General features: G+C 41.6%; 1 protein-coding gene across 1 annotated transcript; it reads left to right on the top strand.

The window, feature by feature from the left end:
- The first annotated feature begins 4,805 nt into the window (after positions 1-4,805).
- On the top strand, positions 4,806-15,446 carry CLN5 (CLN5 lysosomal BMP synthase). The gene is made up of 4 exons (XM_040487319.1): positions 4,806-5,003; positions 9,283-9,448; positions 10,119-10,344; positions 13,402-15,446. Exons 1-4 carry the CDS (start codon positions 4,849-4,851, stop codon positions 13,911-13,913), a joined length of 1,059 nt encoding a protein of 352 aa, XP_040343253.1. The 5' UTR covers positions 4,806-4,848; the 3' UTR covers positions 13,914-15,446.
- The last annotated feature ends 2,648 nt before the right edge of the window (positions 15,447-18,094 follow it).

Here is an 18,094-nt window from a genome sequence, read left to right as displayed (position 1 = left end):
AGCAAAGTTTGAGAACCATGACCTGCCTCCTGGCACAGAGGCTTCAAAATGGCAGCTGAATCTGTGCAGCTTTTGCTGGAAGAGGGTTTAAAGTCAGCGAACATTAATTAAAATGAACAGTTGGCCTCAACAGCTTTCAGCTAACTCACCGGTGTAATGGCAGCTTCAAGCTTGCTGGGGTTCAGGTCTGCCAAATGTTGTAGGCCCCCATGGGCTCTTCTGGCACTTTCCTTTGGTACATTTCTCTTCTCTTCTGTTGGGCTCCCTTTCAAGTGATTAACAATGTACATCTGCTCAGCATTAGGAGCAAATAGCTTCACCTTCAAAAATAGAAATAAAAACAAATGATGTCATTGCCTCTTTGAAAACAATCAAGCAAATCAATCTTAGAGCCTAAATAAACCAGGAAGGAAAGTCAGAAAACCACTAAGTAATTCCGTATGCCTTCAGGGCCAACACCAACTACAAATATCAGCCACAAGAAAGAAACTGCAGGGGACTTCTAGAGGGGAAAAAAAGAGCTATAAATTAGCTTCTAGAAAGAAAGTAGAACAGAAACAGGTTGCTTTCCAAATACATCTATCTATCTATCTACACACATACAGAAGTGTGTGTGTGTATACAGTTTACCCTTGAACAATACAGGGGTTAGGGACACTGACCTCCTATGCAGTCAAAAATTCATCTATTGGGGCACTTGGATGGTTCATGCAGTTAAGCATCCGACTCCTAATTTCAGCTCAAGTCATGATTTCACAGTTCGTGGGAATGAGTTCCACACCCAGCTCCGTACTGATGGCACAGAGTCTGCTTGGGATTCTCTCTCTCCCTCCCTGCACCTCCCCTGCTTACATATGTGCACTCTCTCTTAAAATAAATAAATAAACATTCTTAAAAATTTTGTGTATAGGGGCACCTATACAATGGGTCATGATCTCACGGTTTGTGAGTTCAAACCCCGCATCGGGCTCTGTGCTGACAGCTCAGAGCCTGGAGCCTGCTTTGGATTCTGTGTCTCCCTCTCTCTCTGCCCGCCCCCCCACTTGCACTCTGTCTCTCTGTCTCTCAAAAATAAATAAACATTAAAAAAATTTTGTGTATAACTTCTGACTCCCCAAAAACTTAACTACTAATAGACTACTGTTGACCAAAAACCTTACTGATAACATAAACTGTCAATTAATACATATTTTGTATGTTATATATATTATATACTGCACTCTAACAATACAGTAAACTAGGAGAAAAGAAAATGTTAAGAACATCATAAGAGAAAATACATTGACAGTACTGTATTGTATTTATTTGAAAAAAATTCTGCATATAAGTGGTCCCATGCAGTTCAAACCCATGTTGTTCAAGAGTACACAATTTTTAAAGAGATATAAGAAAGGTTCCAATTTTATAGATAGGAACATATAGGGCTCAAAACCATAGGAGGGTTGATTAAATTTAGCTTTAACATCTTTCTAAAGCAGGGATTCTCAACCCTGGCTGCGTATTAGAATCACTTGGGCAACTTGAGGCCCAAACAGAACAGGTACATGGAAATTTCTGGGAATGAAGCACCATCTTGGATGGTGGTATGTCTTAAAATCTCCTTAAAATCCTCCATCATTTGCAGGGTTAGCAATGACTGATCTAAAGCAAATGGAAAATAAAACTCACAAACTCAGGGCTCTGAGTTAAAATCTCAAGGGTTTAAATGCCAATAGCCCAAAGTAGACCATTTGGAAGCCCTTGCTTGACCCACCTTCACACATCCAGCCCAACCAAGCTCTGGATTGACACCCCCAGTCTGCCATCAGAAACCGTTCCTCTTTCCCCAACTGTTGGATCCTGCATGGGCACTGATCTGGGGAGCCATGAGGATTTGGAAGCAAGGAAGGAAGCTCAGGGTGGGCACCTATATACTAGGGGGCCTTGGTGTCCTACCTTCTTAACTGACTTCTACCCCACCTCAAAACTTGCAGGTGTACTTCTCCAGGAACTGGACAAGACTAGTCTGAGTCAAACGTCCCTTGGCTTTCTGAGAAGGCATCATTAAGACCTGAAAGCATATGGGTGCCTGGGTGGCTCAGTCGGTTGAGCATCCAACTCTTGATTTTGGCTCAGGTCATGATCCCAGAGTCGAGGGATTGAGCCCTGCATGAGCGTGGAGTCTGCTTAAGATTCTCTCTCTCTCCCTCTGCCCCTTCCCGTGCTTACACACTCTCACACTCTCTCTCAAATAAAAAAAAAAGAGAGAAACTTTATTTAAAAAAAAGACTAGAAAGTGTATGACTATGTCTTAGCTTCCTGTTATTAAACTTTGTATTTGATTAAAATATATATTAATATTCTAAACATTCTCTCTTCCCTGTAGTTTTGGTTTTACAAAATTGAGCAATATCTCCTGTCTGTGGGACAGATCTCTCTATGGGAGAGATTCTAAGCACAGATACAATCCATTATTAGTAAAAAGAGAAGAAGAAAAAAAAAAACCCTTAAAACATTCTGAAGGTCAAGAAAGATGCAAAAAAAAATGTGGATTGGTTTTTAAACCAATAATTCTGGAAAACAGACTGGCTTGCTGTTGCTTTGTGAAATTAATCAGATCCACCTGCCTAAGGTGGAAGTGAAGATGAAAACTTAAATTTCACCTAACTCTACCCTGCCCCAGAATTCTATAACTCTATTTTTTCCTTTAAGAAGATGCCATACAGTTCCGCTGGTGTGCAACAGTTCAATGGTTGATAAACATGATTTTATCAGACTACAGTAATGTTCTGAGTGTTCTTAAGCTAACTGAGCAAGGACCCAGAGGGAAAAAATTGGATTAAAATTCAACCTATTTTTTGATGAAATCTTCAAAGATTAAAAATCATGAACTGCACAATGAGGGATCAGGCAACAATAGTCTGCAAGCATCTTTAGCCTGGGGTGCTGGGGTCATAGCCAAAAGGAACAGAAGGCAGAACCACACCACAGCAGATGGGAGCTAGTGAGAGGCTGATTTAGGGCTAATTTGAGGAACTGCTTTCTTGCCATTAGAGCTCCCTGCTCACGGAATGAAGAGACTGCAGTCCCAAGAGAGGAGATCCCCACCACTGACCATGGTCAACTTGAAGCTTGTTTCTGCAGCTCTGGGAAGTCTTGAGTAGGATGGGAAGCTCCACTGTGGCCCTCTAGTGTGTTCCATTATTTGTAAATTGTTACTCTGGAGAGGTGTCTCAGTTTTAAGCCATGTTCAAGTACATGCCCAGTGGGAATGCCCTGGTGCCCTTCAAATTGGAATTTCAGCTGTTATAGCTAGGATGTGTCCCCACGCCCTCACTTTTTGTGGGTCTTTAGGAGAGGCTTAGTTTAGGCTAGGTGATATTGAACTGGGCCATGGTATATGGAGGAGAGCTAGGATTGGAGCCACCTAAACACTTAGATAAATGGGTGTTAAAATGGTGCCCTGCTTGGATCTCCACAGAATTCCTCAACCCAGTGCAGCAAGTGGTCAAAGGTCGGGGGGGATGGGGTGCAAGGGGGGGGGGAGGGTTAGGGAAGAACTAATTCCCATCAGCCCTCAGAAAACCTTGTATGCTTAGGGAAGCACCCCACGCTCCTGCCATCCCCAGCAAGGGTCATTGGTGGTCACCTATGGCCACTGCAGCCACCTCACTTATTCCATTATGCTTACAAATACCATGAGGGTTCACTCATGTTGTGGGTGAAGCGAAGGCATGCTGCTCTCTTGTAAAAAAAAAAAAAAAAAAAGAAAAAGAAAAACGTGACTATAAGTTATTACACCTTTAATGCACTACTTATAGACATAAGTCAGTATCTTTGTATAAAAGTATGACAGGCCACAAATATCTCACCAGAAACAAAGCAGTTGATCCCATTGTCTTCAAGTGGATGAAAGGTCAAAGAAAGGGTAATGCAGAATCTTCTCCTCTGTTCACGTGGTAGAGCCCAACAAGGACGACCATCTGGGGATAAGGGGCCGAGGGCATTACAGAGCATTTAGGGGTACCTGGGTGGCTCAGTTGGTTAAGCATCTGACTCTTGATTTCGGCTCAGGTCATGATTTCCCGGTTTGTGAGAGGAAGTCCTGCATTGGGCTCTATGCTGACAGCGTGGAGCCTGCTTGGAATTCTCTTTCCTCTCTTTGCCCCTCTCCTGCTTGCACATGCTCTCTCTCAAAATAAATAAATTAAAGCATTTAGAGTAGTATTATGGGCTATATATAGTAAGTGCTGGCCATTGTTCTCACTGGCTTAAGGGGGGGGGGGGAGGACCAGTCATTCCTCCATTATTGTCTTCCTCACTGCACCACCACCTCCAAATAATGATTCTTATACTCAAATGTTTGTTGTCACCTAGTCTGGGCCCTGTGTGGCAGGGTAAGAGTTCCGTGCTAGAGAAGCCAAAGGAAGAGCCCAAAGTTGGATTGGTTTCTTGGTTTGGTTTGGTTTGGCTGGTAGTCACTGCGCAGAGGTCAGAAAACAGCTCCAAACACGCGGTGATCTCTACACAGACGCGGGGCCAGAAGAACAAGGCATTATGAGTCAGTTTCAGAAAAAGGAGGCCCCACGGCGCGGATGGAGTGCGCCAGGGTGCCGGGCCCCAGCGAGGCGGCACGGTCTGCTGAGGGCAGGGGAAATAGCTGCACTGCAGGGCTCCAGTGTCTCACCCCCAGGCAGGCGCCCCGCGCCCCAGTCTCCGGTCAGGGAGAGGGCGGGACCCGGCCGACCAAAGTGGCCCAGTCCAGGGGTCACACGGCTCGCGGGGGGCGGGGTTCCGTGCGCATGCTCAACTCGCGGGCCCTTCGCGTCGCCGGGCTCGGGAGGCGCCGGAAGCACCGGGAGCCGCCACATGGCGCAGGCGGGGAGCGCTGGCCTGGGGGCCGCGGGGCAGAAGCCCGCGGGCGCGGCCCCGGGGTGCGCGCTTTGGCGCTGGGCCCTGGTGCTGCTGTGGCTGGCGTTGGCCGCCGCGGGCTCCTCCCGGCGTCAGTGGCCCGTGCCCTACAAGTGAGTGCGCGCGGCGCGCGGGCGTGGCGGGGCGGACGCGCGCACTGGCCGGGCGGGGTGCCGGGGTCGGGAGACGGAAGCGGCGCGGTGGAGGACCGACTTGAGCTGTTCGCTGCGCGTCGCCCAGGCCCTTTCTTCCTCTTGGGACACTTGAACTGCTTTCTAGGTGGCTTAGGCTCAGGGCAGGCTGGAGTCATGGAAGAAACGGGAGTAATGTAATTTTATTTGAGTGGCTTATTAGATGCAAGTGATCAACTCTTTGAATGGTTTGAGGAGACTTTGAATATCGTGCTTATTACTTGACGTCATGCATGTCATTAGTTATCATGAGTACGTACCCATTGGCACAATATACAACATGACCTACTGGTCTTGGTTCTCTGGGAATTTCCTTTTTTTTTTTTTTTTAATTTTTTAAATTTTTTTTTTCAACGTTTATTTATTTTTGGGACCGAGAGAGACAGAGCATGAACGGGGGAGGGGCAGGGAGAGAGGGAGACACAGAATCGGAAACAGGCTCCAGGCTCTGAGCCATTAGCCCAGAGCCTGACGCGGGGCTCGAACTCCCGGACCGCGAGATCGTGACCTGGCTGAAGTCGGACGCTTAACCGACTGCGCCACCCAGGCGCCCCTGGGAATTTCCATTTTTAGCCGTAAAAGTCACGCGTCCTGGGAATTCCCCGCTCCCTTTGTCCGGGGCTCACCGGAAGGGTTGGTGACCTCGTGTGTCCCCCGTTTTCAGTCTGGTCTTAAGACGAGGACAGAGACTGCACACCTGTGGAGCTGATTGGAGCCTTTGACCTAGAAGAGTATCTACACGGCCTTAGATGTTCAGGTGGCCAAACAGAAAGAAAACACGCTGCTAACATCAAGCAGGCGAAAGGCCAACAGATTTTGAAAACACGGCTATTTCGGATGACAAAATAGTGAGCGGGGAGGCAGGATAACCTAATGGTCAGGAATGAGTTCTGGGTTCCAGTCGAATCAGGCACCACCAGCACTAGCTTTTGAAATTGGCAACGTGATTCAGTGTCTCTGTGCCCATGTGACCTGCCCTAGAAAGTAGGAATGAATGGGACGCCTTGATGGCTCAGTCCTCAGGCGCCCGATTTTGGTTCAGGTCATGATATCAGGGTCTGTGAGTTCAAGCCCTGCGCGTGGGGACTCTGTGCTGACAGCCCAGAGCCTGGAGCCTGCTTCAGATTCTGTGTCTCCCTCTCTCTCTGCCCCTCCCTGGCTCACACTCTGTCTTTCTCTCCTTCAAAAATAAATAAACATTTAAAAAAAATATTTTTTTTTTTTAAAGAAAGTAGGAACGGTAACAGCATTTCCCCCTGGCTTGTTAGAGGATTAAATCTAATAAATGTCAGCTATTGTCAAGCGGGGATAGGAGTGTATTCTGTTCACTGGAATGGTTTGCACCACTTCCTTGTTTTGCTTGATATATATGAAAAGAGAAGTTTGGGTTTTCTTGAAAAGAAAAAGTTAATAAAACGTTCATAAGAAGTAAAATTAAATGTTCAGTAAAATAAGGAAGAGATTGTAAATGCAAAACTACTTGATTTATAGTTAGGGCAAGGTATTGACGATACCTTAGAGTTTTTATAAAAGTTTCAAGTATTAAGTATCTGTCCCCATTTGGTCTTCTCAACTGAATATAATAAAATTTAACTTTATTAAGTTATGCTTTTGAAATTACCTTTGACCTAAAAGATTTTGCTTCAAGCAAGTGAAAACTAAATAGTTACGTGTTTAAACAACCCGTTGAGCATCTATAAAAACAAGGAAGTATGTGTAAGTTTCATAAACATTGGGGGGTTGTTAATACTCTTGGCTAACATCAAGATATTAACTTCTTAAGATAGAATTTTTTGTTGATGTATTAAGATTGTAAAAAAATAGATCTGCCTAAAATTTTAGAGATCCGTGGTGCCTAGAAGATAGATAGAAGCAGTGTCTTTCTTTCTTCGGTCTTTCTCTTGCCAAATATGGAAGGTGACCAGTGTCTGTTGAGCCAACTTCAGCAGTAGTCCCTCCTCTCGTCTTACTGCCATGGCTTCTCTTCTTATTACATTATTGCTATAACCTCCTAATTGACCTCTGCCTTAATTTCGCTTCTCTCGCCGCTCTCCTGTAACTCATACAAACAAGGTTTGTTTCATAGCAAATTCAGTCATATCAGGTCTGCTACTTAAAATCCTTTAAGCTCACTCCTGGGCTCAGCCCTCACCAGCTGTAGGAGTCCCGTGGTGCGGTTCACACTGCATCAGTGCAAAATGACAGTCCCTGCCTGTTTCTCCTACCTTGAAGCCTGAATTCCAGCATTATTTACCTACTGTCTTATAAGCCTTAATATTGTCCCTTTTATGTCCTAACCATCGAAAGTATTTTATTTTATTTATTTATTTAAAAAAAATTTTTTTTCAACGTTTATTTATTTTTGGGACAGAGAGAGACAGAGCATGAACGGGGGAGGGGCAGAGAGAGAGGGAGACACAGAATCAGAAACAGGCTCCAGGTTCTGAGCCATCAGCCCGGAGCCTGACGCGGGGCTCGAACTCACGGACCGCGAGATCGTGACCTGCTGAAGTCGGACGCTTAACCAACTGCGCCACCCAGGTGCCCCATCGAAAGTATTTTAAAAGCCTAAGCCAGATCTTCATCCCTTTCTTTGCTCTTCTCACCCCACCCATTCCACATCAGGTAAAAGTGATTTCTCTCTTTTTTGTGCCCATAGGACTTTGTATATTTCTTTAGCACTCACCACACTGCGCCATACTACTTATTTAATGTCTTCCCAGTCCCCACCTAAATGTCCTTGAGGAAGGGAACATCATTTTAATTTTGTTTCCCTCCTTCCTAGTATAGTGTCCTACATATAGTAGATCCTTAGTAAATATCTATTGATCGCTGGCTATTTTTTTTTAATTTTAATTTTTTTAACGTTCATTCATTTTTGAGAGACAGAGAGAGCAGGGGAGGGGCAGAGAAAGAGAGGGAGACACAGAATCTGAATCAGGCTCCAGGCTTTAAGCTGTCAACACAGACACAGGGCTCAAACCCACTAACCGCAAGATCATGACCTGAGCCAAAGTTGGACACTTAACCAACTGAGGCACCCAGGTGCCCCAATTTCTTTTTTTTAAACTCTAATTGGCTTTATTAAATGATTCACGAATTGGGCAGCATTCCATCTAGCAAATAGAGGGACACTCCTGTCAGTTAATTTTTTTTTATGTTTATTTATTTTGAGGGAAAGAGAGAATCCCAAGAAGGCTCTGCACTCTCAATGCAGAGTCAGACATGGGGCTCAAACCCAGGAACTATGAGATCATACCTGAGCTGAAATCAAGAATCAGACACTTGGGGCGCCTGGGTGGCCCAGTCAGCTAAGCATTCGACTTCGACTCAGGTCATGATCTCTTCAGGCTCTGTGCTGATAGCACTGTGCTGATAGCACTGAGCCTGGAACCCACATCAAGTTCTATGTCTCCCTCTCTCTGCCCCTCCCCTGTTCGTTCTCTCTCTCTCTCTCTCTCAAATATAAACAAACATTAAAAAAAAAAAGAATCAGACACTTAACTGAGCCACCCAGGCACCCCCTGTTGGTTAATTCTTTAGAAAATAGAAAATATAGTGGGGCGCCTGGGTGGTGGCTCAATCGCTTAAGCATCTGACTTCAGCTCAGGTCATGATCTCACAGGTGATGAGTTCGAGCCCCCGTCAGACTCTGTGTTGACAGCTCAGAGCCTGGAGCCAGCTTCAGGTTCTGTGTCTCCCTGTCTCTCTGCCCCTCCCCTGCTCGTGCTTCTGTCTCTCTCTGTCTTAAAAATAAATAAACATTAATAAACATTAAAAAAAGAAAATAGAAAATATATTCTATTTAATAATTATTTTGAAATAATCTTAACATGTGGACTGTTTACGAAATTAAATGTCATTTGAAAAATATTCCTTTATTCAGTGAATATTTGTTTGTCTATAAATAAATGTGGATCTATAGACATTCTAAGGTATGGCCCCTGTGTTCAAAATTCTCACAATGAGAGCAGATAACAGGGAAGCATGCCTTTATCAAAGTGCTTGTAATATATCATTTGCTATTAAAGACTTCGTCGGAGTTGTTGACAGAATAACAAAATGTTTAAACACTATAACCTTTGAATGTTTTCTCTGAAAGTGTTATTGATGGTGATACTAAAATCTGGATTCTAAAATGTGCAAGAAGAACGAAAGTCCTGTTGGAATCTAAGTTTGTGGTTTCTTTTTTCTTTATTAGACGCTTTTCCTTCCGCCCAGAACCAGATCCTTATTGTCAAGCTAAATACACTTTCTGTCCAACCGGCTCACCTATCCCAATTATGAAAGATGATGATGTCATTGAAGTCTTTCGGTTACAAGCCCCAGTATGGGAATTTAAATATGGGAATCTCCTGGGACACCTGGTAAGGCTGCATCTTGATCTTGTAACTTTGGTTAATTAAATTATTTATTAAGTGGATTTGAGGGAATAATCGCTGTTCAAAGGGCTGATTTTAGATCATGTATAATTGCTGTTCCTCTTGGCATATTTAAAATGAGTAGTCAAAAAATATTAGCATGTTTTGTGATTCTGACAGTAACAAATGCAGTTGCTTTAATCCCTTTTTAATAATCTGAATCCATACCCAACTCCTGTACCTAGCTCCTGGCAAGTAAGAAAGGAGGAGGCCCAGCGGAACGGGCAAGGCAGGCAGGAGACACTTCATTTCCAGTCCCTGCTATACACATTTTCCTAGCTTAGCTCACCAGTTGAGCCTCTGTCACCCTGTGAAGCATGTAGACTTCCTGAGCCTGTGGCATGGAGCTTCTCCAACCCATTTTAAAGTGGAAAGAAATTAAGAGTGTGTCCACATATAGCATATCTGAGATAAGCAGCAATGGTCAAAACCAGAGTGGAAGAGGGCCTGGAATCGGAGGAGCCGCAGAGTGGACACAAGAATAGCAACATGGAAGAGGAACAGCTGAGTCGTTCTACTTGATACACAGTTGTGACATATTACGTTTTCTCCCATCTGGCTCCTGGGCCAGTGGTTACTTCACAGATGCTTTCATACATGTATGGTCTTTCCACAGAAAATTATGCATGATGCCATTGGATTCAAGAGTACTTTAACTGGCCAGAACTACACAATGGAATGGTACGAACTTTTCCAACTTGGAAATTGCACATTTCCCCATCTCCGACCTGAAATGAATGCCCCTTTCTGGTGTAATCAAGGAGCTGCATGCTTTTTTGAAGGAATTGATGATATTCACTGGAAGGCAAATGGGACATTAGTTCAAGTAGCAACTATACCAGGTAAGTTTCAAAAATACGGCATTTGTTTGATGATTACATCGATATCCAAATGAAAAAAGTTGCTTTCCTTGAGGCATTTCAGTCATGTTCTACTCTTTAGAGGTCAGTTTACAAAATGTACTTCTGGAAGCAGTAAGGTTTGATCCAAACTATTACTCATGCAAAACGTTACCTTTAGTTTTCTTTTTTTAATGTTTCTTTATTTTTGAGAGAGAGAGAGCGTGAGAAGGGGAGGGGCAGAGAGAGAGGGAGATAGAGAATCTGAAGCAGGCTCCAGGCTCTGAACTGTCAACAGAGCCCGATGTGGGGCTTGAACTCACAGACTGCAAGATCATGATCTGAGCCGAAGTTGGATGCTCAACTGACTGAGCCACCCAGGCTCCCTGCAGAACGTCACCTTTAGGTGATGAGTAGTGTATCTCCTCTATTCCATAGTAAAAAATGAAATGGTAAAATGTTTTCTGCAATTGAATTGGACTTTCTAAATAAACATGTGGAAGAAAATCCACAAAATGCCTGTGAAAATATTTGATCAAAGGACCTGTTAAATGTATCTGGAAAAAGACTTTGAGTGATGACAAAATGTTTTTATGTCAAGAAATAATACAGCTACCACTCATGGGGACTTACTCTGGGTCCAGCAGTGTTCCGAGTGCTTTACTTATATCATGTCATTTATCATCACAACAAGCCCCTGAGATAGTTACGGTTATTTCCCTCATTTTACAGATGGCTAAAGTGAGGCACAAAGTGGTTGAAATCACACAACCAAGAAGTAGGTGGGACCCTATCTCTGGCAGTGAAGCTTTATTGGCCATTTTCTTAACTACTTCTCTACATTGCTTCCCAAAACACATACAATCTTAGCATTTGAGGCTCCTTGAGCAATCAAAATACTTTATCTTTGAGATTTTCTGTTCTTTTGGATGTATTGGAAAGTTGCTGAAACACTTAGAATTTTGCTGCATGTGTTGCGTTGTTGGTTAATGCTGAAGAAAGGAGTTCAGAACTTTTATCAGAAACTGGTATGTGACCTTGGGTCATATTTTTACTTTGACTCATTACGTCATGTGTAGAACGGGGATGAGACTGCCATTGCATTCTGGAGGTAGGGAGCTTGCCCATATGATTTAGAGAGCTCTGCATTATAATTGTTGTTCTCCAAGAAAGTGGAAATATCTGAAATGAAAGCACTGTTTGTGATAAGAATTATTCAGTGAGCCATAGACCTTGAGGAAGTTATCAAGCTTTCCACTTGGATAGCCCGTTACAAAGCATTTTGGAGCATGTTATCTCACAGCTCAGTGGGGAGGAGAAAACACTCTTCTTCCTTTTAAAAATAAGGATTTGAGGGTCAGCCAGGTAGCATGACTTGCCAGTCACAGATCTGGATGTAGAACCAGGAATAGAATTGTGTCTTAAATGTAATCTGGGGATCTTTTAACTCGACACCATTCTGTTTTCTAATCTTCCTTCCTTCTTTCTAATTAATACGCCCCAAACCATCCCAAGCAATATCAAAGCCCGTCTCTCTTAACAGTGCTCAGTGTGATACTTTTTTTTTTTCATCCCAGGCCAGTTCACGTTGCTCTTTTCTCCTTGTCCACCTATTTCATTATCTGAAAACTCTTCCTTCTGACATCAGTATATGATATGAACAAGTGATCACTATTTCATGTAAAATAGTACTAATATGCTAGTACTTAAATCTTTCAAGTTTTCCGTCTGCTTTGTGATTAATCGTGTTCATTGACATTTTCTCATGTTACAGAATAGTGTTTTGAAGTATTCTCTCTTAATTACAGCAGTAACTTTTTAAGGTTGAAGAACACTAAGAACAGTATACCCAGTTCTAAGAAAACAAGCTTTAAGGGCGCCTGGGTGGCTCCATCTGTTAAGCGACTGACTTCAGCTCAGGTCACGATCTTGTGGTTCGAGCCCCACATCGGGCTCTGTGCTGACAGCTCAGATCCTGGAGCCTGCTTTGGGTTCTGGTCTCCCTCTCTCCCTCTTTCTCTGCCCCTCAACTGCTCATGCTGTCTCTTTTTCTCAAAAATAAATAAACAACAACAACAACAAAAAGAAAACGAGCTTTATATTATTCCATAGTTTTAATTCTAAAAAACTGATAAAGGCAGCCGCTGTATTCATTTTATAGGACATGAAATATTGATTTCATGGACTCAAGTTGGAGCACTTAAGAAAGGTTCACATATATGGTGACAAATTGAAAGGCTGTAGTGAAGCTTTATTAGGCACTGTAAATGCCCAGATGAGGTTGTAACCACGCAAAGTATGGTGTTTTGTTAACATTTGGAGAGATTCCTTTGGTCGGGTACAAGGTCGTAGGAGAGCATGAGCTGTTCCGGAGTCTGTAATAGGCCACGAACGTGGCCGAAAACATTTCCAGTTTAGTTGATTCATTGGAAGAATTTGTATGGTTAGTGGGAAGGTTGTGAGCAGAATCCGAACAGTTACAAGTACAAAAAGAAAAAGGAAATACCAGGTATTCAGGGTGGACAGGGTATGGTACTTTCTCTTGTAACATTAGTAGGCCAGCCTTCTAAAGTAGCTGTTCCTCTGGCTGCCGTTCGTACTGTACACACGCAATGCTTTGTGACAGAAAAGCTCTGCCATTTCACCCTCCTCCATTCTTACACTGCCTTTGCCCCACTCACTTTTCCCTCTATCCACAATTTTTCCTTGTTTTCTTTCTTTACCTTTGAATCCAAGATTTGTTGGGTGGGGTAAAGAGGGCTTCTGCATGTGTATGATTTATAGCTTAAATGATTACAGAATTGGTATGTAAGACTTGATACCCCTATTATATCTAAGGTTTACAATTCAGAAATACCTTGTGCTTTGAAAATTGGAATGAAAATTGGCTAAGCTTGGATTCCTATTGTGAGTACAGGTTTGGAACTGATATTACAAATAATTTAATAATTTAATAATAATATTATTTATTCATGACCTTAATCAGGTTAGAACATTTGACATAAGACTAATGATTGGCTTTGATGTTCACATAGGAAATTTTTTTTTTTTTTTAACTAGGAAACACATTTAACAAGATGGCAAAGTGGGTAAAATGGGACAATGAAACAGGGATTTATTATGAGACATGGACCGTCCAGGCCAGCCCAGAAAAGGGGGCGGAGACATGGTTTGAATCCTACGACTGTTCCAAATTTGTGTTAAGGACATATAACAAGTTGGCTGAACTTGGAGCAGAGTTCAAGAAGATAGAAACCAACTACACAAGAATATTTCTTTACAGTGGAGAGCCTACTTATTTGGGAAATGAAACGTCTATTTTTGGGCCAACAGGAAATCAGACTCTTGCTTTAGCCGTAAAAAGGTTTTATTACCCCTTCAAACCACATTCATCAACTAAAGAATTTCTGTTCAGTTTCTTGCAAATTTTTGATGCAGTGATTATACACAGACAGTTCTATTTGTTTTATAATTTTGAATATTGGTTTTTACCTATGAAATTCCCTTTTATTAAAATAACATATGAAGAAATCCCTTTACCTAACAGAAACAACACACTCTCTGGTTTATAAAATTTTAATTCTTCTGCTTTTTTTTTTTTTTTTTTCTCCTGTCACCAGCATATATGTTTTTCAGGTAGTGGTTTTACATTCATGGATTTTCTTAGGCCCTTCTTCCTTGGAGCAGAAGGGTAGAATGTACTTGGGCAGAACTGCAGCATATCATCTCAGGACCTTTTTTGGAGAGGAGCTGAAACTCTCATTGCATTAGCCTAAGTGAGCCCATTAGGTGATCTTGATTTCAAACTCCAAGCCTTTGTTAAAATGAATTACAGTTCATATCAGATACATAGGATCTTTGGACCCCATATTTTTTAATTGTGGATATGGTGTGCCCAGATTTAAAAATACCCTCAGTGACATTTTCATGGTGGGGGCTACTTTTCTCTGGTACAGTTACACTTTTTCATTTAAGTACTTTTTGATGGTTTTTAGACTGACTTTGCAACTTTTATAACTTTGGGGACCAGGTCTAGTAGTTTGATTTTGTTCTTTTACTTAAAGACTAATTTGGATACCATGGCTGGAGTGGTTTTGCTTCCAGATGTGGTAAAAAGTGTTAAAGAGCACAAGTTCCTAGCTAGCATTTTAGAACTAGCCAGTAACTGGCATTTTGTGATGTAGGCAGCTTAGCATTTCTGAACCTTAGTATCCTTATCTTTAAGAGGAGTCATCCGTCAGGATTGTTGTAAAAATTGAAGCCATGTATGTTTGGCATAGGAAAGTTACAGAAAATGGTAGCTACAATGATGAATCAAAGAACAAACTGCCGTCCTTGATCTGGCTTAATGTAGTTTACATGCCAACCTTTCCTGGGGTTTTATAGTAATAATCTAAACTTTGAGCGGACAGCTTTAATGCTTCTGCAGTTGTTTAAGCACATTGGGACATGGAAGTATCTGACTGCAGACACATCTGGGTGAATAGGCACCATATGACTCCTTTACTGCTTCATGTAGTCCTTCCACCCTAGTAGAGGTGCCAGCTCAGTAGGAGGGTACACTTCTCAGGGGACAGGTCTTTGTCAAGGGTCTCCAAGTAGCTGTGCTTCCATTTAGGGCCATCAAACAAGGTTTCAGGGTCCTTTAAATGCCTAATGACCAACTGAACACTGTCTATTCATGGAAAAAAGGCCAGTCAGTAAGATGATGAAGCAGAGACCATCTGTTTAATATGTAAACTATGTTGTTCAGTTTCTACCAACATTTGAGTGTCTCCTGAGAGGTTAGTACATTGAGTTCTCCTACAAAGCCTAAACACAGGTATTATTTACCTGATCAAATGAGTAAATTGGGGCTTAGAAAGTCTAAATGACCTTTCCAGGGCTACCCTGCTATTGGTAATGGAGCCACATCTTGAACCAGTTCTGACTGGATGGGATACATGATCAAGCAAGGTTTCATTGTCAGAGTGTAGTCCTCAGACCCATGCCTGTACCATAAGTTACTAACACCGCAGGTTACTGGTCAAGCACAGATACTGGTGGGAAACTTCTTTTAAAGTAATTTTGTTTTTGTTGAACCTAATAAAAAAATGGGGCTTGTATTTTTGTATGTGTTTTTATTTCATTTGTCAAGGACTTCACTTTTATTGTCGTTTTCAAAACTATAGGCACTGCCGCAGTCTGAAAATAAAAAGCCAGCCCTTTACCACAGATAGCTTGAGAAGCACTGGATTATCCTGCCTACTGCACAGAGGCAAAGCCAGGCTGAAATACATAAGGAGAACTTTACTTCACTGCCTCCCATTTAGCCTTTGTATTCCTGTCAATAGTGTAAACACTAATTAATTTTGCCTCTTTAACTTGCTGGTTGTCTTCAGAATGTCACAAACTTGGATCTTTGCGTTATCACCACCTAGTGGCTAAAATCAGGCAATGCCAACTTCTCCTGGATTCTTAAAATTGATCTGGGAAAACAGAATTTTGGATTTTCTAGAACTGCACTGGGGTAACATGCAAGAACTCTTGTGCCACATCTGTGTTAACTGTAAAGCACAGAATCTGGTTCTGTAGCAAAGACAAATGAGGACACCTGGATGTGGAGCCTGAATTTTAAAGCAAGATTCTAAGCAGTTAACATTTAAAAAGTAGTAAAGATTTTTTTCAGTTCCTATGAATATTAACAAATGAAATTTTGTGAAAGTAATAGACTCAGGTGACTATAAAATAGAACAAAATTCATATTGAGTACTTAAGAGTTTATCAAACTTGTCAACTGTACTTAAAAGGTGAAGTAGGGCTTTTGGAGTAGAGATGATTCAAGAACATGCTTTCAAAATGGTAATTGAGAAGCCAAAATATGGCCAGGCAGGAATTTGCCAATTCTACCGTATAACTTAAATGTGATTTATATTTTTCTGTTATAAATGTATAAAATTTACTCTCTAAGAAACCATTGTGTTGGAAGTTTGAATTAGGGCTTTATTTTTTTTTTTTTTTAACATTTATTTATTTTTGAGACAGAGACAGAGCAAGAACGGGGGAGGGTCAGAGAGAGAGGGCACCCAGAATCTGAAACAGGCTCCAGGCTCTGAGCTGTCAGCACAGAGCCCAACGCGGGGCTCGAACCCACGAACCACAAGATCATGAACTGAGCTGAAGTCAGGGGCTTAACCGACTGAGCCACCCAGGCGCCCCTTGAATTAGGGCTTTAAATATGTCCTCACTTACTAATTCTGGCTAGTATTAAGTAGACCCATAAAGTGTCATCAAATATATTTTAATATCCACATACAGGAAAATGGTCCAAAGGTTAAAACTACTAAACATTAAGTATTTGTAACTTTCAATATTGGCTCCTTTGAAATCAGAAAAAAAAAAGTCTTAGTAAACTCCAGTTTTATAATCTGAGACTTCAGTTCCTTTAAGATGACTTATTTTTTTAAAATAACTTGTTGGTATGTTATACAAAGAACAATGTTCCAAAACTACCACACATCTTTTCCCCTGTTCAGAGTCAAAGGCAAATGGGCTGGCCAAAGTTTGTTTCCAGCATCTGCCTATTTACCCTTCATTGTCCAAATAGTTTCCCGTGCTCTCAAACTTTCCTATCTACATTTTCTTTCCCCTACTTAAAACAAGATAGGCTATTACCCTTATATTCTTTTACTTGACTGATTATTCTAAGGATAAGCTTTTAGTTCACTTTTGGAGTAAAGGGCTTTGTGTCCATTTTATATGCCATAAGGTATGTCCTTATGTTTAAAGTAAAGTTGGGTGTCAGGAAGCAGGTAAGGTTTTTCTGGCTGCTTGATAACTTTAAAACCACAGATAAACTGAAGCTGGAGTCTGCAAAGATTGTTCCCAGCTACGTATGGGGTAGGGGTGACTTATAGCTTCTTACAAGACCTAGGTCACAGGGCACCTGGATGGCTCAGTTGGTTGGACGTCCGACTTCCGCTCAGGTCATGATCTCACCCTTCATGGGTTCGAGCCCCACACCGGGCTCTGTGCTGACAGCTCAGAGCCTGGAACCTGCCTCAGATTCTGTGTCTCCCTCTCTTTCTGCCCCTCCCCGCTCATACTCTGTGCCTCTCCCTCTCTCAAAAATAAATAAAAACGTTAAAAAAAAAAAAAAAAAAAAAGACCTAGTTCAGGCCTAAGCCTTGTTCACATCAACCCCTCCCATCTATCCTAAGCTTTTCCATAAATATAAAAAGCTATTTTTGAATGCAATAAATTGATTAATCTTTAGTCATGCCTTTTTTTTCCCTGATAGTATTGTTAAAATAGCCCAGATTACCAAGAGAAATTGAAGTTATCTTCTGGAAGCTGTTAAGACAGGAAATGAAAATAATTTCAATAGTTTAAGAACTAGTCTGATTGTAGGAATTTATATAAAACATTTCTCTATGAAAAGGATACCTGGGTTCAAAGGACTTTGACTAAGAATTCTATTTCAAAATCTGTTTTATAAATTCTTATTCTAAAAACAAAGAGCCTATTCTTTTTAATTTAACCATTTTCTGTATAAAATGTGAAAAATAAATTTACATTTCATGGCCAATTTTTATTTCCTATCACTTTAGTCATCAGAACTTATTTCTAAGAATAGATTTCATTTACCTTATCTTACAGTCTTATCTTAAAGACTTTATAACAGTCATCCTACCATAAACTTATTCAAAATTAAACATTGTATTCATCAAATATAAATTTGAAACTAAACCCATAAATCTGTAAGTTTATCTTG

The sequence above is a fragment of the Herpailurus yagouaroundi genome, unplaced genomic scaffold (assembly GCF_014898765.1).
Source record: "Herpailurus yagouaroundi ecotype Mexico unplaced genomic scaffold, PumYag 164, whole genome shotgun sequence".
In the NCBI taxonomy this organism is placed as follows: Eukaryota; Metazoa; Chordata; class Mammalia; order Carnivora; family Felidae; genus Herpailurus; species Herpailurus yagouaroundi.
The sequence above is the reverse complement of the archived record's forward strand: the minus strand, read 5'-3'. Positions and strand labels throughout refer to the sequence as shown.

What these genes read in the sequence shown, in the direction of transcription:
- CLN5 (XM_040487319.1), top strand. Translation starts at nt 4,849, where the DNA reads ATGGCGCAGGCGGGGAGCGCTGGCCTGGGGGCCGCGGGGCAGAAGCCC. An exon ending in GGAATCTCCTGGGACACCTG is followed by an intron (nt 9,449 to 10,118) that starts GTAAGGCTGCAT and finishes GTCTTTCCACAG; the next exon opens with AAAATTATGCATGATGCCAT. An exon ending in TCAAGTAGCAACTATACCAG is followed by an intron (nt 10,345 to 13,401) that starts GTAAGTTTCAAA and finishes TTTTTTAACTAG; the next exon opens with GAAACACATTTAACAAGATG.